Source organism: Penicillium chermesinum, assembly GCF_028974085.1.
Source record: "Penicillium chermesinum strain IBT 19713 chromosome Unknown utg000003l:1.0-5111272.0:1.0-5115320.0, whole genome shotgun sequence".
NCBI lineage: Eukaryota > Fungi > Ascomycota > Eurotiomycetes > Eurotiales > Aspergillaceae > Penicillium > Penicillium chermesinum.
Window position 1 is genome coordinate 642,315 of NW_026695313.1, and position 20,344 is coordinate 662,658.

The 20,344-nt window shown below is 50.2% G+C and overlaps 7 protein-coding genes across 7 annotated transcripts; 3 read left to right on the plus strand and 4 right to left on the minus strand.

Moving 5' to 3' along the window:
- Nucleotides 1–822: 822 nt before the first annotated feature.
- On the minus strand, nt 823–2,447 carry N7468_003138 (putative acyl-CoA thioester hydrolase; the record flags this gene model as incomplete). Its single annotated transcript, XM_058472435.1, has 4 exons — nt 823–1,615; nt 1,671–1,967; nt 2,018–2,082; nt 2,148–2,447. The coding sequence occupies 4 exons, from the start codon at nt 2,445–2,447 to the stop codon at nt 823–825; spliced, it is 1,455 nt and encodes a 484-aa protein (XP_058331438.1).
- A 641-nt stretch (nt 2,448–3,088) lies between these two features.
- On the minus strand, nt 3,089–4,516 carry N7468_003139 (pepsin-like aspartic protease; the record flags this gene model as incomplete). Its single annotated transcript, XM_058472436.1, has 1 exon — nt 3,089–4,516. The coding sequence occupies one exon, from the start codon at nt 4,514–4,516 to the stop codon at nt 3,089–3,091; it is 1,428 nt and encodes a 475-aa protein (XP_058331439.1).
- A 2,564-nt stretch (nt 4,517–7,080) lies between these two features.
- On the minus strand, nt 7,081–7,931 carry N7468_003140 (SAP domain-containing protein; the record flags this gene model as incomplete). The annotated part of the gene is made up of 4 exons (XM_058472437.1): nt 7,081–7,161; nt 7,221–7,524; nt 7,578–7,666; nt 7,722–7,931. The coding sequence occupies 4 exons, from the start codon at nt 7,929–7,931 to the stop codon at nt 7,081–7,083; spliced, it is 684 nt and encodes a 227-aa protein (XP_058331440.1).
- A 1,644-nt stretch (nt 7,932–9,575) lies between these two features.
- N7468_003141 (uncharacterized protein) lies at nt 9,576–11,036 on the minus strand (the record flags this gene model as incomplete). Its single annotated transcript, XM_058472438.1, has 3 exons — nt 9,576–10,088; nt 10,141–10,701; nt 10,758–11,036. 3 exons carry the CDS (start codon nt 11,034–11,036, stop codon nt 9,576–9,578), a joined length of 1,353 nt encoding a protein of 450 aa, XP_058331441.1.
- Nucleotides 11,037–11,907: 871 nt separating this feature from the next.
- N7468_003142 (uncharacterized protein) lies at nt 11,908–13,590 on the plus strand (the record flags this gene model as incomplete). Its single annotated transcript, XM_058472439.1, has 3 exons — nt 11,908–12,201; nt 12,255–12,633; nt 12,683–13,590. Coding segments are annotated over 3 exons (1,581 nt in total), but the record flags the coding sequence as incomplete, so codon positions are not given.
- Nucleotides 13,591–14,291: 701 nt separating this feature from the next.
- N7468_003143 (putative amino acid transporter) lies at nt 14,292–16,257 on the plus strand (the record flags this gene model as incomplete). The annotated part of the gene is made up of 6 exons (XM_058472440.1): nt 14,292–15,215; nt 15,266–15,425; nt 15,485–15,496; nt 15,553–15,757; nt 15,812–16,170; nt 16,223–16,257. 6 exons carry the CDS (start codon nt 14,292–14,294, stop codon nt 16,255–16,257), a joined length of 1,695 nt encoding a protein of 564 aa, XP_058331443.1.
- A 752-nt stretch (nt 16,258–17,009) lies between these two features.
- N7468_003144 (uncharacterized protein) lies at nt 17,010–20,110 on the plus strand (the record flags this gene model as incomplete). The annotated part of the gene is made up of 7 exons (XM_058472441.1): nt 17,010–17,051; nt 17,103–17,271; nt 17,328–17,651; nt 17,695–17,739; nt 17,810–17,849; nt 17,913–18,957; nt 19,058–20,110. 7 exons carry the CDS (start codon nt 17,010–17,012, stop codon nt 20,108–20,110), a joined length of 2,718 nt encoding a protein of 905 aa, XP_058331444.1.
- Nucleotides 20,111–20,344: the final 234 nt, after the last annotated feature.

The window sequence follows — 20,344 nt, forward strand, 5'->3', positions numbered from 1 at the left end:
AGAGGACAGTGGCACCTTTATTTCCATTTTGAGCACTATTCTGCAAGAATGTTTCGTATTTATCAGCAAACAAGCTTCAGTGGAGTATTATTTCGGCATTGAAATATCCGGAGTAGCTCACTTCGGCATAGCAGCGGTCTACGAACGGAGTGTAGATCGATCGTGGGTTGGACAGTACGAGCGGGTTCTGAGCGGCCTTTAGCGTCACAATCTGCATGTCGATCTGCAGTACCAGTTGGGAAAGCTACAGAAGTGGGGCTGACACTTGGAAAGGCTGGGTATTTTAGGAGGCACATCAGAATACTACAGGGCTCTCGAGGAGCTGCCTAGCCTGTTGGGCTCCATTCTGTCGTCTGGTGCGGTGCCACTGTCGCACGAATGTCCATGCCGAGATGCCGAACAGCCCATTGAACTCCACCCTGGGCAGACTATAAAAAGCTGACATTTCCTGCATTCCTGCAGGGATCAACGTCATCAGTGGGAAGTGGACCACAACAGGATTATGCGAACATACTCGGCATCAATCTCCGACTGGTGGTCGCGTGATTTCCAAGTATCGCCAGCTTGGATGCACTTCTGGGCCAATGAATCTCGAGAATTACAATGGATTAACACTTCAACTTCTTGCAAGGCTGAAAGCTCATCGTGCGGCTCTTCTCGGCTAGTCTTGCTGGTATAGAAGTTTTTCCAAATTCGGCAAAATACGCCTATGCGAAATCAAGTGTCTGTTCATTTACTCAGCCTCTCTGCTCAAGAACCAGTACACCTGGAGAGGCAGATATATACAGCCCAACAACCCGCCTCCCCCAAACTTGAAATACACTACTCAGTAACACTATCCTTAATACTGCGCAATGGACTCAACTTATGTGCCGGCTCAATAGCAGCCGCATTCTTCGCTCTCCTCCGCGCATCCGTCCACAGCATGAACTCCCCATACCCCTTCGGCATAACCTGCACATCCCGCTCTACCAAAAACGTGTAGTTAAACATCCCTGTCGATTTCTTCGTCCCGTGCTCCACATCCCGCACCTTCGAGTCTACCCGGACCTGCACCTTCGTGTACTTCGTGGCGTCACCCTCGCGCTCCTCGGGCTCCGTGTACGCCACCGTCGCCCGCAGGTACAGCACGCTGCCGACCGGGACGGGATTCTCGAAGGTACTCGGGTCGAGGGCCAGGAAGTTGGGGCGAGAGTGCGAAAAGGAGGCGGCACAGCAGAAGGCGAGCTCGAAGGACTGCTTGAGCAGGAAGCCGCCGAAGATCATGAAGTTGTGGCGATTTCGGTCCTGTGGCTGCATTATCATGGCGGATTTGAGGACGGTATCGCTCATGAAAACCAAGTTTGTGGGGCGGGTTGCCGGGGCTTCGGGGTCTGATTCCTTTGTTAGGGCATGCGGGTTTCGATGCAGGGTGTCTAGTAATCTATACGTACTCAGGTATGACATCTCCTTAGTCCACATGGAGTGGATGAGGTTACTCTCCTCGGCATTGGGGGCTTGCTCGAGGAGACTGCGCGTGCGGAGAGCCTTTTTGGCCTGGGAGTTCTCTTCGCCTTTTTTGAAAAGGCGCTTTTCTTCCTCTGTTTCCAGGATCAAAGGAGCGACGGAGGCGGGCCTAGGACATATCCGTTAGGACCGATAGTTGCGGAAGTTTTGGAGGATACGCTTACTTCTTCGTAACAGGGTCCAAAGACACCATTGTGAATGCACAGGTGATAAGAACGTCCTCTGGTTGAGGGTCCTGCCCCTCAGGACGACTCTTCCGGACTTGACACGAGACCTCCATACTGGATCTTCCCGTCGCATAGGTCACCTGGCCACTGAGCTCAAGATCGCAAATTTCCATCAGAGGATTCTCGATCGTGATCCGGTCAACGGCAGCAGTAACTGTAGTGACACCGTCACCAGTATGACGGTATGCAATGACACCAGCCAAAGCATCAAGGTCCATCAGAAGAGAACCGAGTCTAGAAGAGCATTAGCTATGCCAAGACTATTCTCATAGGTTTTGCCATACCGAATGTTGCCCGAGGCATTGAGATAAGTGTCTAAGAGCCATTTGTCTTGAGCCAACGGGAGCACCTACATCCACTAGTCAGCTTCCATCCAACTTGTCCCACTTCAAAGAAAGAGACCAAATAACCTACGGCACTGTAGTAGCTATCAGACATGCGCTTTGGCGTAAGCTCCGGCTTTACAGGCTTGGGTGCAGGCCCGCCCTCCTTAGCATTCCGAGCTGCCTCCCTGCTCTGCGTCAGGGCATCAATCCACGGCGTCTTCACCCGCATCGGCATCCATGTTGGCCTTGACGCGGCGTTTCTCGGCGAAACATGGAAATCTCTGGACTGACAGCCGTGAGGTTGCGCTGCGGCGACAGCGTGGGCTGTAGGGCCGAGCGCCAGGAACTTGCGGTGCGACAGGGCAGCTCTTCTTCCGACGCCGAGCATGGTGTGTTGGTCCAGACAATGGAATAATGACAAGAGAGATATCAGTATGCGCGGTCATCCTGTCGGTCCGAGACGGCCCAAAGCGGTTAGTGTGCGGCAGAAAAAGACGGGGAGGGGGGGGGCGTGTGGACGGATGACCGGGCGACCGCTGGGTTTTGTCGGCCGATGATCGAAGGGTTTTATGGTGTTGATGGGGTAGTGTCCATGTCATAGTTGCTTTTCTTTTCCCTAGGGGGTTAATGGAGTACAAGATCGGAACATTGGAGGTTTGGAATAATACATTTCTTGGTATGATCCATCGTGTGAAGTAGTGGATTCTTAATGTACATTAAATGTCCAAGACTAGGTATTTGCAGTGGACCTTCGGGATATTGCAAAGAGACAGCAGCTCTAGATGCATGGAAAGAATGTGTAAGGACTCGAGGGCAGTCGAGAAACAGTATGTGAAAGTGGTATCGGGGCAAAAGACAGATATGGGCGTGAGGAAGAAAAGAAACATGAGTAAAGACTCATTATTATAGACAATAGTGGACGCTTGAAGAAGACAAAGGATGGGATCTGCGAGTTGGGATGGACAAGGCTGGTGGAATGTCGCAAAGTCACATGGACTCATGAGGTTCTCGCTAGGGAATGGCAAAGCTTTAAATCAACAATGCCATGCCAACAACCATGATCGACGGAATCAAGCTGATAGAAAATGATGATGCCGAGTTCATGGGTGTGGGGGATGGCGACTCTGACGATGAGGTGGTGCCGGTCGCGGTCGCGGTCGGTGCAACAGTGGTGAGGGTGGTCGCAGTGGCAGTCGGCACCACGAATGTACCATTGCCGGGCACAGAAGTAGCGTTTCGAGTGCCAAAGCCAATCTGTGCGTTGTCAAAATCGAAGACGGAATACACATTCTTCAAGAAGACGTCGCCGACCAGCCAGGTGTCGGGCCCAGACGACTCCTGGGAGATAATGGTGGAAACACACCCGGAGCCTTGGTGTTGGCTACCAATGTAGTCTTCGGGCTCGATGGAGTATTTGATTCCTGCAAATGAGAGCTCTAACTTTGCGCTCGCATCACAAGGAACCACCCAATTTCCACCTGAGAACGATGAGTCAGGAATGGCAGCGAACAGGATCTTCGCATCATTGGGTGGAATCAAGATGTAGGTGGTCCCGGTATCGATGGTAGCAATCTTTCCCTGGAAACCAAGAGCTTTGCCATTCACGTAAGCATCATCAAGGGCAATGCTCCAGATGTCGGTGACAGTCGTGGAATATGAGATAGTTCCGTCGAACTTGGTGGTATCGACACCACCGAAGTTCACTTCACCATCAAAGCCACCCTCGGATGCACGCGAAAGACTAAAGCCAACAAGGTTCGCTGGGAGAACACCAGATTGGCCCACGACATCCATAAAAGATGGGATGTTCCAACCCGCTGTCCTGGAGCGTCCCAGGCCGAGAATTCCATCAATTGGATAATTGTTGAATGTCTGACTCGCCGACGTCGCCTGTCCAAATGACAGAGTCGCATTCAAGCCGGCAATCGACACAGTGTCCTGACCCAGACCACCCTTAATAGTTCCACTGCCATATCCAATCGAGATTTCAGAATTGTTCGAGATAAAGGAAGTGGATGCTTTTGAGTCGAATGTATGGTGGTTTGTACACACTGTATCTGTACAGGCCGAGTCAAACACCCATGTGCTCGGAGACCCAGTGTCAACAGCCAACCACATCTGAGTCTTCTGCGAGCCGACCTCCACGACAGAGAAGTATGAGAAGTCGGCACCATCCTGGTCCAATGCAGCACTGTGAGGCAGCGTAGGGTCGTTCGCTCGGATGATAGTGTATTTGTCGTCGCGGCGAACAGGGGCCTTCTTGATGCCTAAGGTGAACGGCTTGTCGTCGGCGTTTTCCTCCTCCGATTCTACTGCCTTGATTTTCCATGGCATGAATCGACGTTCATTGTCGCGACTATTGAGAGCGACAGACTCCTCTACCTTGATTTCCCATGGGTAAAAGGCGTGCACGCTTGACGACAGGCCCGCAATGACCAGGCATGATGAGAAACGCATGATCCAATTTAAAGGATCTCAATACGCTGGGCTCTGGGCTGCATTTGTCGGACAGCAGAAGCGTTGATTGGACCTCTTCAAGCGAAGTGCTTCAACCCCGCGGCGAATTTCGAGTCTTTGAAAGGAGCTGGTGGAGAGGAACGGTTTGTGGGGCGATTCAGGAGTTCGACTGCGTAGTTGCGCAAAAAAACAGAAAGGACGAAAAGAAATGAACAGTAACTAAGATGCAGCCAAAAACACAACAGAAAAGCAATTTAAATGCCCAAGAACCAAAGGAACGACGTAGCGAACAAGCCACCAGGAGGTTGAAAAGAAGCAGTGTTGACGTGAGGGGGGACCGAACTGCACATTAGGGGTCCCACCCAAGAACCACTGAGGAAAATACGTCCCTGACAAGTCGGTCTGAGACTGGACTGGGGTAGCGTGGCTCCACCCGTTCGCTGTTCGCAGTTGGGATCGACTGAATCGCTCGGAGCTAGGTGCACGCTAGTCGCCAGCTCGTTGCTACTGTAGGATGAGATTGCGATGACCAAAATTTCCGACGGACATGGCAGGTCGGCGAGAAGTATTCAAAGAAACAAGTCGTTCTATTCCAGACCCTCCCATCCGTGACTTTCCCCTTGACCAAATGCTTATCAGTGAGCTATCAGGAACATAGGGGGGCAATGAACCATGAAGAATTAGTCCCGCCAAGTTGTTCTTCCTGCGGGTCGCACGGAGTGCCAATTGGCCAGAAAACCGTGGCTGAAGTCTGTGTCCAATCCCACAGCACACGTCCTTGTTTATCGCACTGGCAATTTAAGTAGCGCGGGTATGCTAGACTCGATATTGAGTCTCGCTCCACAGGTGCTTTCTCACATAGCCCAATCATGGCTGCATTCTGCACCGTTGCTTTTGCTGTAACGGAGAGTGGCGCACGCCCTCCAGCCACTTAGTGATGCATGGGGGTATATGCATTCTATGTACGGAGGGCCGGCCACATTGTGCAACCAGCCCGACTCGGCGTCTGACTAGGGTTGAGAATCCATCTGCATGTCGGCTATACGCTTGGTGCTGGTCTCGTGTCTAGCCCACGCGAACGCCCTAAATCGATTGAAATCACATGTCGCAAAGCGAGGCATAGTGAAATGAGTCGTGTAGTATTATCGAGGATAGCAAGGACCTTTCCAGTCGCCGAGTATTGATAATATTTGATACTTCAGAGACATGTCTACGATGAATGGTATGTCATTGAGCAGTAATACCTGTAGCCCCATTGGCATAACATGTCACATTGCCAAGTCATTGATATATCTCGCCATTACCTGGGGCTTCAAGGTTGCCCAAGGTTGCAATTCAAGCTATGCTGATCAGTAAAAGATAATTTTAATATTTCCTAGTAATAGGTGCTGTAATCGAGACTGCTAAAGATGGAGTACCAGTGTGGACCTCCACATTGGAGGCTGACCGGAGGAGACCGGAACGTCAATGACATCCGCGGACACCAGCCAGGAATTATAGGGTGATCATCAGATCAGCTTACCCAGATATAGAATGAATACGTAGAATAAGGGTCTCAATACCGTCAGCGCGTGATCTTACTAGGAGGCAAAGCCCTGAGAACTATCCGAACTTCTGCAACTGTCTTTGGCCAGGGAACTGTATATTTGTGAGCCATACTAATCTTCCAGCAACTACCGAGGCCGGCCAATTTGAATAGTAACATGAGTTGAGTACAACCACTCATAGACGGATTACGTGGTAAAGCATTCGCCTAAAAATCACCAGAAGATTCTGTAAAAGGTGAAGATTCAATAATCCGAACTCAATTCAGTCTTTAATTCCTCCTGCATAGAATGACAGCGGGAGAGGACCGAGCACATGCAATGCACCCCGGCGACCCTTCACCCTTCCACCCCTCTCGAGTCCACAAACGCAGGAAGCTATACAGAGAAATCATGTGTAAAATTAAACCCCAATAATCTGATCCGGTTAATGAACCAGGCTCCCCAGAATCCCCGGGGGAAGACGTCATCCCCCGGTAATCCCCAAGCCGATTTCACCCGCAAAATTTCGCCTACAGTCCCCGGGCAGACAACAGAAGCACCGGGCCGTATGACCTCGGAAGGCAAGTGGATCTAGCGCTTTTAAGGTCCGAGGGAAATCGGATAGACGATCTCTGCTTCCTAATTGTTAGGGCCCAGAGGTAGGGCTTTCTACTGGACCTCGGTAAAATGGAGGTGGGACAGGCTAAAGTCTACACGATGAGTCAATAAGAAGAGTAATCATCCAACGAATTCATTGATTCGGAGCTTGTGCACAGCAGCGGCCAATGACTGTCTCTGGAACAAATGGAATTGATCATGAAGGGGGTATACCCCGAGAGACAACAATGGCGAAAGCAGGAGCCCAAAGGGCGGAAGGTAGACAATATTACATCAAAACGCTAGTTCTCAAACAATCGGACCGAACAATCCCAAGAAAAGAATATAGAAACGAGTAAGGTTTAGGCAAGCACCAAAGTAGATTCGTGAGCCGTGAGCAAGAATCCGTATTTCAACCGCCACTCAAGACCGGGCAGCGATCTACTTGCGGGCAGAAGACTGTTTGGGTCCGAGGACATCGTCCAAGAATCCAGACCAGAGCTCCTGAACGATACCGGGCTCCTTAGAGCCTGAGCCATTGGCCTGGCGCTGGATCTCTTCCCGGCCCTTGAGCGACCGACAGCCTCGGTCAAGGAGAACGGGTCAATGTCGACCGCGTGATTATCGACGACTTCGCTCATGGGGCTGGCGGCGACGTCAGCGCCGGCACCGGCGACAGTGTAAATCTGGGGCTTCATGGGTGGGGCGGATGGGGCTTGCGAGACCCCGCGGGAGGAGAGATCGGGGAGGACCGGGATTTGTTGAGGGGGACGGGCAGATGGAGCTTCAAGGTCGGCTAAGGAAGGCATGTAGACGAAGTCGACTGTAGAGGAATCGCCGACGGCTTTTGAGGAACGGGAGGTGTTGAATAGGCGGGCAGAAGGGCTAGAGGATTGTTAGATCGAGGTTGTAAATAGGTAAGCTTGGTCGGTACATACGCAGAGAAAGCATTGGGGTTGATGCGGCGCATGGCAATGCTGAAAGCGCGGGATTGCAGGACATCGTGGTTAGAGAGGCGCTCGATGAGCTATTACAAAGGTTAGATCGATATCCCATAATATCCGATGCAGCCATCAACTTACTTCCGATTTGCTTCCAGCGACACGGATCGAACGTCTTTGGCACTCTTGCTTGAGCTCCGGAAGGCTGCGAGCAGCATAAAGAGAGGCCTTGTCGCCAGAGTTGAGGGGCTGGGCCGACTGAACGCCAGTGATGTGAAGGCAACGACGGGGAGCAGAGTGTTGAGTGACCTGGCGCAGGGCACGCAGGGAAGTTGATCGAGGAGCGGCCATTACTTGATGTGGAGGATATGTGGAAAGGGGGAAATGGGTAGACGAGCGTGAGGTAGTATATGTGGGAAGCAGGTAGTACCAGAAGAAAAAAAAAAGTGTATCCGGACCAGGACAAACGTCAACAGTCGCCCTTTATAGAGCAGAGCAGCTTAGGGAATCGTTGGGGGAGCTATGAACCCACTCTTGGCGGTCTGGGCCCGTTATCGAGTGTTTCGGCCAATGAACGCGTGGCGCCTGGCCAAGTCTTGACGTACTCCACCTGAGCAGGATAAGATCGAGGGGGTACAAATCAGCACGATAGGCAGAATAAGATCCAAGAGGTAGATTCGAGCACGATGTTAAATATCTGGGAATTATTGGCCTCAACACTTCCTCTGATCTCGTCGTTTCGAAAAGCGGGGATAGAACAAAAAAAGGTTACGTAGTCAGTGGTGTCACAGCGAAGTACTCAAGTCCCCGAGTACCTTTGATACAGCCAATCTAGTGATTCTGGCCTACGGAGGACCTTCCGGTACTTCCCCTGGGGATGATGCCATATTGCCTAACTCGACTGCTGAATACCCCCCGCCCGGGCCAAGGGCGATCATTTCCCGGAGGACGCCCCTGCTCCCCGGGCCATTATTGGGCGGCCACTGGGAAACCCCTCAGGCTGCATAACGGGGTAGTAATGAGAATTCTCCCAGGGAAACGGCCGGGAACAAAATCCCTACTAGTAATCCACCTTCGGTAAGTGGCGCCTCTTCGTACTGGCTCCCTCTTAAGGACGCGATTCGAGAACCCTGGACGGACGAATCAGGATCACGCTAAGAATGATCGACCCGTTCTGTTGAGCGATTGAATCCCATGACCACCACTTTGCGGTGAGACACACGTGTGTACCTTGTTCGACAGCACACCAGGGCTGGCCTTTCACGCATCGGTTTTCCCCTTCGAGCGAATCCCGTTTGCTCGGTCTGGTTTCGACGACCGGTGAGTTTGAGATGACACCCTACCCCCTATTGATGATCGTCTCGGGCTCATCAATAGAGCAATGAAGCCAAGACCTTTATCAATGATCAGCAGATTCCTTTGTGGTGGCGCAGTTATATTCAGCCTTAAAAAGGAGCTGTTTCAGGGGCGGAACGTCGTGAGGCCCCCGCCGGGCAAATGTTACCAATGGCTTGGCAGGATTCCGACGGAATGGTAGGATTCTTCAAGTAGCAGTCCCTAGATAGCGGTTCTTCTTCTATTACAGCCTTTCAAAAAGATCATCCAATGCCAATGCTTGGATGCTTGGGGGCTGATTGCGTACTACATTAGCCTGGAAAGTGAAATCCGCGTGCCTTGACCCTACGGTCCAAGCGTACCGGAGCCGGGGATCCAAGGAAACAAGATCTCGTAGGTTGACCTCATCCCAGCAAGGAGGTCGGGGATCTTGCATTCCTACCTTTGGTTACGGCTTTCGGGGATTTGTTCGTAGTTTCGCGCCAGGGGAATGGGTACGATCGGGCTCCACTTTCAACTCCCCCCGGATTTACAACCCCACACACAAGAAGCCAAGAAAAGAATATACTCAAGCTTGTCTTATCTATAAGAGGACACTCACCTTAAAGGTGGCTTGTCATAGTCCCAGTAATCAATTTTTGAGAATGTGCTCTAGGATGTCTACCTGCTTAGATACATATAATCTTCATGGCCGGGATAAAACGAAAGCTGGTTCCCACTAATTCCAAGATATGGAGGATAGCCATCCATGAGAAGAGCATCTGAGTCTATACTAGGAACCTCCGTCGGAGCATAATCGAGGCACAGATTGCTTTGAGATGTTTCAGGCGACTCACAAATTTGCTCAAAGCTTGCTTCACTCTGGCTGTCGAGGAGCAGTTCGTCGGACTCGTAATCCGACTGGAGAAACGACTCCAACAATTTATAGTCTTCCCAATTAAAGTCAACGTCCAGCATATCCGAATCCTCATTATGTTCAGCTTTGAGATTTGGAAAGAAGATTGCTTTTGCTTTTGGCACCTTGGTCTTGCGGAGACCGGTTTGAGCGATACGCCAGAGTGACGTCTCGACGGCCGATTTGAAGCCATTAGGCATGGCGCCTGCTATGTTGCCTAGAACCGAGAACATTGCATCAGAAATCAAGGGAAGTGATAACGCTCTTTGATTCATAGCCTGCTATTTGTTTAGCAACCAGGACTAGGAAGAATTGGAATCGCCCACACACATCACGGTATCCTTGTTTGAAGATGACTGGGGCGCGTATTGCTAAGTTCTCCAGCGTATCTTCTCCTAGCACTTTAATTTCCTGTCGTTTTTCAGGAGAGCCGGAGACTAGCTTTTGGAGAGCAAAGTCCAGCAAGGGAAGCATTTCGTGTGCAGATCCAACCGAGCGAACGCTGGGACCAGTTCTCGTGCTCATTGCTGTGCAGCGCATGAACCCAGGCATGCAAACGGAGGGCTCTTCATACGGAGAGATGTCAACACCAGGGTGCTTCTCTAAGCTTGTTCCCGAGGAGCGAATACGAGACCCTTCTCCGGCCTTTGGGCAATATGTATAATCAAGTACCAAATGGATTTCTGCGAGCGATACGGTGGGTATCTCCGACGGAGGGAACGAATCAGGTGGATTGTGCAGTATATCAGGCAAGGCCCTGCCATTTCCCATAGTAGCTCTGTGGGACTTGACAAGAAAAAATGCCAGAGAATGGCCTGTGTCAGAACCGCGATGTGACCAGAGGTCATCACTCTCCGTAGGTGTAATCTCGAATCCAAGATTGGACCAAACCTATCAAGGAGGTTAGCTAAGGCAACCTTTGGTTACGCATACCTCAATTCTCTCACGTCTGATTCCGAGATGCCTTTCTTGACAAGGGGAATTAATGAGTATGCCATAGCATTCAGCCCAGAGCCAAGCTGAACGAGAAGAGTGAGCTTCACTTGTGGTGCTTCTATAACCCAGTAAGAAGAGTCCAATTGAGACATGGGTATTGAATTGCTCAAAAAGCTCAGTGCTCCAGTAGCTCTAGGCCATTTCACAACAGCCTTTGCAGCAAAGTGAAGCTGAAGCTGTAGCAGCGCATCGCGAAGGAAGCAATGTCCCAGATCAATGGTATGCGCCATTATCAGAGGGACCCATTGGACAACAACACTTGAATATAAGGAAATCTGTATAGAGCAGCCCTGAGGGCCAATAGCCAAATACGGCCGGGGAACTTGGATATTTTGAGATTTTCGAAGTCTAAGATTCACCCGCAAATCGGGACCCCATTAGCCACGCAGGGCCGCACATGACTGTACAAGCAGGACACAACAGACTACGCTAAAGCACTTACAAATGAATTGCGTGACGCTATTTTCTTCATGTGAACCTACTTTTACATTTAGAATACGAGAGTCTGTCGAATCGACGCCAAAAACGGCCGCCCTTTCACTCGTACCTTTGGAGGGCGAGCGGATGCTTCACCGCCCGCCAGGACCTTGACTATTTTGCACCCATTCACGCCCTCTGTCATCATCCCGCCAGCAGTTTTGTTTGAGTTGATGTTATTAAGAAAGGGACTTGGCGTCTAGGCCTGGTCACGTGCTCAGTTTGTGTCGAATATCGGACCGGGGCCACCAGCAATCTTTCCTTCACGACACTTGTATCACCTTTCGGTTGGCATAGCAAGAATTCGCTGAATCAATACCTTTCCCTCTTCTTCCCAAGTTTGGGTTCTTTCTTAATTTGATTTACCTGCTATCAGTGCTGTTAAAGTTCTGAAGCAGGCATTATCATACTCATTCATCTTTCTGGAAACATGTGCTGGATCCAATCCGCACGTCTTTGGTGCCCTTACCAACGTCCCAAACTGAGTCTGAAGCAATGTTGCCGTCCAACTCCTAGAGCTTCGAATTTCTCCTACGATCACCGCTTCAATAGTATGAATTCTCCTCAGAAAGGCAAGAACTCCTATCTGGACGCAAATTAACATATCACTAAGCTGGAACAGATTGGAATCGTAATGATGATTTCTTCAAATTCACGCGCGGCCGCTTTATCGTGGATGAGGCAGAGAACCTGCGAGAACGAGAGGTTAGGTTCGACATGAACAAGCTCGCACAAGTCGCAGCAGACTCGGTTGGCGCTACTCGATGCGTTTCTATCAAGAAGTATCCGGATGGCATGTTCAACAAAGCATTCCTCATGTCTATGGAAAATGGCCAAGAAGTCGTTGCAAAGGTGCCTAACCCGAATGCTGGTATTCCACACTTCACTACCGCCAGTGAAGTTGCCACGATGGACTTTGTATGTTTATCTTGGATTTTATTTATGGAAAGTTTTGTTAACGAATTTGGAAGGCCAGAAGTATCCTTCAGACACCGACACCCCATGTATACACATGGAACTCGCATGCAAAATCACACCCTGTTGGAGCCGAATTCATCATAATGGATAAAATTGAAGGTGTTCCATTATCTCAAGTCTGGGAAACCTTGGAACTATCCGAAAGGCTACCATGGCTTCTTGCTATGACAAGTCTCCAGAAAGAATGGTTAAGTGTTTCTTTCTCACATTATGGCAGCCTGTACTACACAAAGGATGTACAGCCACTGGTAGATAACCATATCATGAAGAATGGTATGATTATCAAAGACTCCGACTTTGTTGTTGGCCCGACTATAGGCCGGGACTGGGTCGATGCAGGCCGATCTACTTTGGATATCGAGAGAGGACCATGTAGGTTGTATCTTGTGTTAAAATTATACAGCTACGAATATATTTATAGGGAATTCTTTAACCCAATATCTACACGCAATTGGAATACGAGAGACACTGGCAATCAAATCTTTGAGACCTCCAAAACAGACTACCATGTTCTGTGGCCCAGGGCTTTATCAACCAGACGCGGAAAAGAAAATCACTGCTTTGAAATTATTCCAGCAAATTATTGATATCTTGATCCCGAGCGATACCGCTATCAACGTCCCGTCTCTCTGGCATCATGATTTGCATACAGACAATATTCTCGTGGACCCGCTTAATCCTGGAAAGATTACAGGAATTATCGACTGGCAATCTTGTCAGATCTCGCCTCTTTTTTATCATAGCCCCGACCCAGCATTCATCGAGTTAGATGGCCCTGAGCCTAAGACACTCGATCTAGTGCCATTACAGGAACTCTCTGGGCTTTCTGCAGATGAACAATTCGCAGCCTTAGAAGAGTTCACGAACCTAAATGTTTTTATTGGGTGGCGGAACCTTATGTGGGCCAAAAACCCAAATCTTTATCAAGCAGCCGAATTTCGAAAAACTACAGCGTTCGGCCTGATGTCCCTTGCCTGCCGAATGTTTGAGTACGGTGAGGCCCATTTCCTATCACTTCTAGTCGATCTGAAGGACATATGGGCGGAACTACCTGCCGTTAAAGATGATATTCCATTCCCCTTTGATTTTTCGAGAGAAGATTTCCAGCGCATCAGACTGGATTGCGATGGGGCAGAAGCAGGAACACAGCTTGTTGGGATGGTCAAGGAGAGAATGGGTAATTTGTGGCCCCAGAGAGGCTTCATCGGTCTGGAGCAATACGATGATTGCAAAGCAATTCTTGACGATATTAAGGATCAGACTTTGAAGTACCTGGCTGAGACGGATGAGGAAAAGGCTGAGTATGAGCGGTATTGGCCATTTGAATAATCTAATATTTTGAGGCAATGGGGAAGAAAAAGGCATCTTGAAGCGCGTATGGGAAGTTATTGAATCTCGCTGCAAGGCGCAGTGACCAAGGCGGGCCCACAAGAGGGATCGAGTTCGATATAACTCTATTCTGGGTGGAAAATCATCTGTCCATGGGTGCAATGCGTGATTTTCATGGTGGGCTTGGCGCTAGCGGGATTTTGTTGTGTTGTCTCCTTTGGGCAAGAGGCTCAGGCGGGATGAACTCACAAGTTAAGCATGACGTAAGAAGGTACCATTGGTTTATTTAACTAGTTGCCTAGGACCATGATTACATAGGCACCATTCCCATCCCCCTCGTGCTTTGCTACTCGTAGGGGATAAGCAGCTAGCAGTATAAACGAGTGCCTTTTGCCGATCATGCTCTCTGACACCGGCAGAAGCCAGCCTAAAGCCGTTTCCATGCATAGACAAGGCATGTGCCGAAGGGGGAGGAACAAACTCGTTCAGGTACCCATTCAGGTACGGCACACGCAAAACTTTCCAGAAAACCCCACGGTTGGCGATCCCAGGAACCACAAAGGTACATTTCCCCAGATCTCCACCGTGCACCACATCCATGCACGGCGGGATCGGCGCTTATCGACTATCGATACTGATCACGTGCATGCGTCATAAGCTGGCCTCAAGCCACCTGCTTCTTTCTCAAAGTACGGTCAACAATGACTGGCGATGAGGAGCATGGCGAGCCCCTCCTTGCCGATGAGCATGAGGATCTACAGGTTCTCTCACCCATCCAGGAACCTGAAGATCTCATAAATCATGCTCCCCCCAGTTCAACGCCATTGCCCCCGACAAACCCAAAGCATTCAAAGCGACAATCCTCCATATCGCAACCAGCCCCCGACGGGCAGCGACGAACCCCTCGGACCACAAACCGTGTGCGATTCGATCTCGATGAAGGGTCAAACATAGACCTCGACGAGCTGCACTCCAATGGCCATCCCCGCAGCCCCGACGAAGACGCGAGATGGCTAGACGAGGAGGACTACGAGCTTGGCGAGCATGGGTCTCCCAGAACCAGGCGGAATGGAGGACAGACGGTGCCGCTCTTGACCGACATTGAAGCTCCCAGCGTCACTCTCGCCACTTCAGACGACTTTTTCCCGGAGGACCACCTGGAGAACGCCCGTCCGCGGAGCGGGATGAAAATGGCGTTTATGAACATGGCCAATAGTATCATTGGAGCGGGTATCATTGGACAGCCATATGCTCTGCGTCAGGCTGGTCTCACAATGGGCATTGTGCTTTTGACAGCTTTGACAGTCACGGTGGACTGGACCGTGCGCTTGATCGTGGTCAATTCGAAGCTGAGCGGAGCAGACTCGTTCCAAGCAACAATGCAGCATTGCTTCGGAAAGGGTGGATTGATTGCCATATCAATTGCGCAATGGGCTTTTGCCTTCGGTGGCATGGTTGCGTTCTGTATCATCGTCGGCGACACGATTCCTCACATCTTCGATACTTTATTTCCGTCTCTAAGGAATATCACCTTCTTGTGGCTCCTTACGGATCGCCGGGCGGTCATTGTGCTGTTTGTTCTCGGTGTCTCTTATCCCTTGTCACTTTACAGAGACATTGCGAAGGTTAGGCAATCTCTTCGTACTCTCAATTGTGTGTACTTATGTTCAAGCAGTTAGCGAAAGCGTCGGCCCTGGCACTGGTCAGTATGCTAGTTATCGTGGTAGCTGTCATCACTCAAGGGTTTCGAGTCCCCTCCGAATCACGAGGCGAAGTCAAAAGTCTCCTTTTCGTGAATTGGGGGGTTTTCCAAGCAGTTGGTGTCATATCGTTTGGTGAGCTGCTTCACCCTAGATGATTTTTGCTTATTGCAACTTGCTAATTTCTTTTACAGCATTTGTTTGCCGTACGTACGACTTGATATCATGACATGGTGTCTTGTACCCGCTAACTTCTGCGCAGACCACAATAGCCTACTCATCTACGGGTCTTTGAAGAAACCTACCCTTGACAGATTCGCTATCGTGACCCACTATTCTACTGGAATCTCTTTGGCGATGTGCCTTGCCATGGGAATAGCTGGGTTCCTTTCCTTTGGGTCTAAAACTCAAGGCAATGTTCTCAACAATTTCCCATCCAACAATGTTGTGGTCAATATTGCACGATTGTAAGGAACCCCAGATTTCATGCGAGGCGGTAATAACTACTAACGAGTAGATAGCTGCTTCGGGTTAAACATGCTGACAACCCTCCCTTTGGAGGCATTTGTCTGCCGCTCGGTTATGACCACTTACTACTTCCCGGACGAGCCGTTCAACGCGCATCGACATCTTATTTTTACCACCTCCCTCGTGATGACATCTGTCGCGCTAGCACTGATAACGTGCGATCTTGGCAGCGTGTTTGAGTTGATTGGCGCAACAAGCGCGGCGTCCCTTGCGTACATTTTCCCGCCCCTTTGTTATATCAAACTCAGCAGTGCTAGCCGAAAGGAAAAGATCCCAGCATATCTATGCGTCGGGTTTGGCATCATTGTTATGGGTGTCAGTGTCGTCCAGGCTATTGGGAAGATGATTCGGAGTAAGTTAATTGTACCCTGATGGTGCTGCAATTTGCTAACGTGAAGTTCCAGACGACGGTGAAGGCCACTCATGTGCTGCACCTTAGACCACGAGTCTTTCCATAGCATCAAATAAAGACACTCGCCTCCCGGAAGAAAGCGAGCTTCTTGTAAATGTATTATACATGCATAGAGGAATACCATGGCATCTGTTATGCCGTTGACCTTCGACAATTTTCTTTCCAAATCAGAATAGGCCCAATTCGAGATCATACATACAAGCTTGTAGGCGGCACTCAATGGCCTGAGAAGCCTGGCAGACCTAGTCTCTGTGTTTTGGGGAGTCCAAGCACTCAGTCACCTGCCCCTCCAATGTCAACAACAAACAACATTCAGAATCTTCTATCCTACTTAATCTCTTCCTTCTCAAGGATCGTTCGTCTTCTCACCACCCCACCCTTCGTGTGAGCACATCACGCCCTTGAACTTCAAGCATATCTTTCCATCATTTATTCGTGTCTACCATCAAACACGAAAATACAGCTAACCGATACCGTCCGAAAGAACCATAGGAACAAACCCTCATCGAATTTTCCTTCGACTCACACTCTCACTCACCACGGGCGACTCGCACTATCCTTGTAATCTTCTACACCGTGGGAGAGAAGGCAGATACACGTGTAACTGCTTCCTCACTCCACATTAGGAGACTAAAAGGGATTTGCGCGTCACCTGGCCTTCATCTCTCCTTCAACACGCGCGGTACGAGTTCATCAGCAACCACAATACATCACCATTTCACATCGCCTTGATTCCCTGCGACTCATCTTATCAACACGTTGAGTAAGCACTAAAAAAGATGGATGCTGCACAGATTGCTCGGCTCAACGAGCTGCAAATGGTACGTTAACCCAGAACCTGTTGATGACAATACTAACCACGAGTCGCATAGGCTGATCTTGGAACTCAACGTCGCGAGTACGTCACAACCGCCGACGACCCTAAGAAAATCTCACGCGCAGGAACAAAAGAACTTGAAGCCACGCGCGAATGCAATATCGTCGGAACCGCCTCACACTCGCAAGCCACCCAGAATAGGGCGAAGTTAGATGCCTGGTCCAGTATGTCCCGCCTATATCAGCCAGATATATATGGTACTTACACGCTTCTTTACTAGACCTTCACAAAACTGTGGCCGATACAGGTGGACTTGAAAAACTTGCGGATATTATGCAAGGTCAAAGCCACCGTGCTAATCTGAGCGCCACTATTGCAGAGGCTGGAGGTCAACACTACGGCATTGTAAAGGCTGGAAAGGTGTCACCCAAGCCAGCAGTAGGACTAGGAACGGGTAATCACCCGATTCTTGCTTCAACTGGCCGTGGAGGTGGTGTGATGGGGACACGAGGCCGAGGAAATCCCTCTCGTGGCCCCTTTAACCCCCCCGTCGTCAATTCCAGCCCACGAGTTGAAGCCCTTCCGTGGAGGACCATTGTCTGGGGTATCCAGGCTGGACCCCGCGCTTGATGCTAACAACGCCCCAGGCGAGGCATTTTCTCGACAAAGCAGGAGCCCTGGTTATGGAAGAGGTCAGCCTGTTCTGCGCTTTTTTTTTTTTGCTTTCTCTTTGAAGGCAGGCTAACATGGTTCGGTTCACAGGTAATCGACGGGTTATGGCATCAAGACCTCCTCGGGAAAAGTGAGTATTGAACAGTCCTTAGAAGTACCCCTGGTATATTGAGATTATGCTAAGAAGAAAAAGTCTCAGAGCCCCAATTCTGGGGACGCCAATGGACTTCCTCCAGCAGCTTCACTCACGGGAGGCTAAACTTGGAGAGCCAGAAGTGGTACCAGGTTCAACCGCAAAGATGATCGCGGAAGCTGTGGGACGAATGACGGATTCGCCCCCTATGAAGCCCAATGTGGTAGCCTCCGCAGCCAGAAAGCCATCAGGTCTCTCGGAGGACAAGCATCAGAACAAGGGAGCCAAGGCAGAGGACCTGGCACTAGCCACCAAACCCTTTTCGGTTTCTTGTGCGCCATTGGCCAAGCTTGCTGAGCCGGATAACTCGATGGAAACTTCAAAGGTAAGTTACAGCTTGATAACCCCAAAGGTCTTCATGATAGCCAAGTCCGGGGAAGACAACACGTCTCATTTATTGGATGATTGTCTAGAGGATAGCCCCATCGAGACTCAAGCTCTGAAGCCTCTCCCATCGAACAATGACCTTTGGGCCTCAGTTCCAAATCATGCTGACACTATCTTGAACCAGTCCCACGGAGAAAGCGTGGAGCATGACCTTCTCTTGGATTTCCACGGCGACGGCGAGAACATCCCTACGTCAAGCACTATGAGTGTTCCGATTTCCAAAAAGGTTCAACAAAGTACCTCATTCGTGTCGAATTTGGACGATCTTTCTGGGCTTGAGTTCGTCCATGAGCCTGAGCCGGAGTCGACAGAACCCAAGTTGACAGAACCTGAGTCGAGAGCACCAGAGTGGAAGCCTGGCGATTCCAGCTCGAGCCAGGCCACACAGACAATTAGTGATGTGGAAAAAAGTCTTACTGACCCGGAGATTATGGAGAAAGTTGCAGCTGCTGCGAAACAATTTACGGAAGCCTACAAGACCCTCTCGAGTCTCCCGCCTGAAGTTTCGGCTCTCCTATGCCAGACTCTCGCCGAAGCCCATAGTCAAACTCCGGGATTACAGGCACTTGTTCCTAGGACTGGATCAGATGGAAACTTCAATCGAAATGTAATTCTTGCCATGGACAGGCGGTTTGCGAAGGTTGGATCTGTTCTGGTTGTGGGCTTTGCTTTAGCAAAGGCCACATTTGAATCGGATTTAATCAACGCTTGCCCGTTTACCCTTTCCCCTTAGGTTTTTTGATTCTAACAGCTTCAAGGATTATCGAGAACGGACCTCGCCTTCGCCGGATAATACCCCGACTGATGACACATTATACGACGCTCAGCAGGACCTGAACTGGTCTCCGAAGAACAGTCAATTTGCCTTGGATGAAGTGGCCGATGTCGAAAGGAGTCTGAGAGCCTTAACTATGTCGGACCTGAACTCTCCAAGTCCTACAATTCGTCGTTCTAGCAATAGTTCGATAGACATTGGGCCACGCGTTGCAAAGGACAAAAATACCCGCGCAATTAGCAGCCCAGCTACTGTGACCCATGCAAAGCCCAAGCGCAAGCCCATTCAATCGTTGAATGCATCGCGATGGGCCAATGTGGACACCGGGCCCAGCACTGTTTCTACAGAAAATGACCTGCCGGATGAAGTAGTGCAAAAGACCCGTTCAGTTAGTGTCCCGGTCAAGCTTACGGCTCCTAAGCCGAATTCTCTAGCTGAGTCTATACATGCACATGATTGGAAGCTCCATCATCAACTCAACAAAGCGAAAGTGATCGGGGTGCCTCCATTTAGTGCCGACAGAAGCTTCTGCACTGTAGTCGAACCGGCTAGTGCGTCCCGCAGCTCCTCGGGAACTCTCTCGAGCGTGTCTTCGAAGCGAATTGGCGTCCCAACCATTGGCCCTCCGCCTTACAATCCTGACACCAGCCACCCGATTACAGCTTCAGTCCAGACTGGTGTCCAGACTGGTGTCCAGACTATCGGCACTCGGCCCTACAATCCTCGCGCCACCCATTCGATTACGGCTTCCAGCCAGTCACTTGTCAAGACTATCGGACCTCCACCTTACAATCCTGGTGGAAACACTCTGCCTGTCGCTTCGAGTCAGACTGGTGTCAAGACTACCGGCCTTTCTCCTTACAATCCTAGCGCCACAAATTCGACTACAGCTTCGAGCCAAACTGGCGTCAAGACGATTGGCCCTCCTCCTTACAATCCCGCCGCCAAGGCCCTCAAAAAGGAGAACAAGCCGTACAACTTCAGTGAGGGTCGGGATCGGGAAGGCCTTGATCATGAACTTATGGACCTGGTCTGATTGAAGTCTCTCAAATGTGAGGAGCTGCTGGCTGATGCCTGATTCTGGGATATTATCTGATTCAGGCCAACCAAGCGAAACTAGGCCCCTTGAATTCGTATCTAGTTAATTTCGTTTCCACTTTGATGCTGTCCCTTCCAGGTGAATTGTTCGAAGGAACATGCTGCCCGTGTGGTCTATTGTCTTAGTCTAGTTTAATTCAAGATCTCAGGGGCCATTTGAGGATTCGTAAAA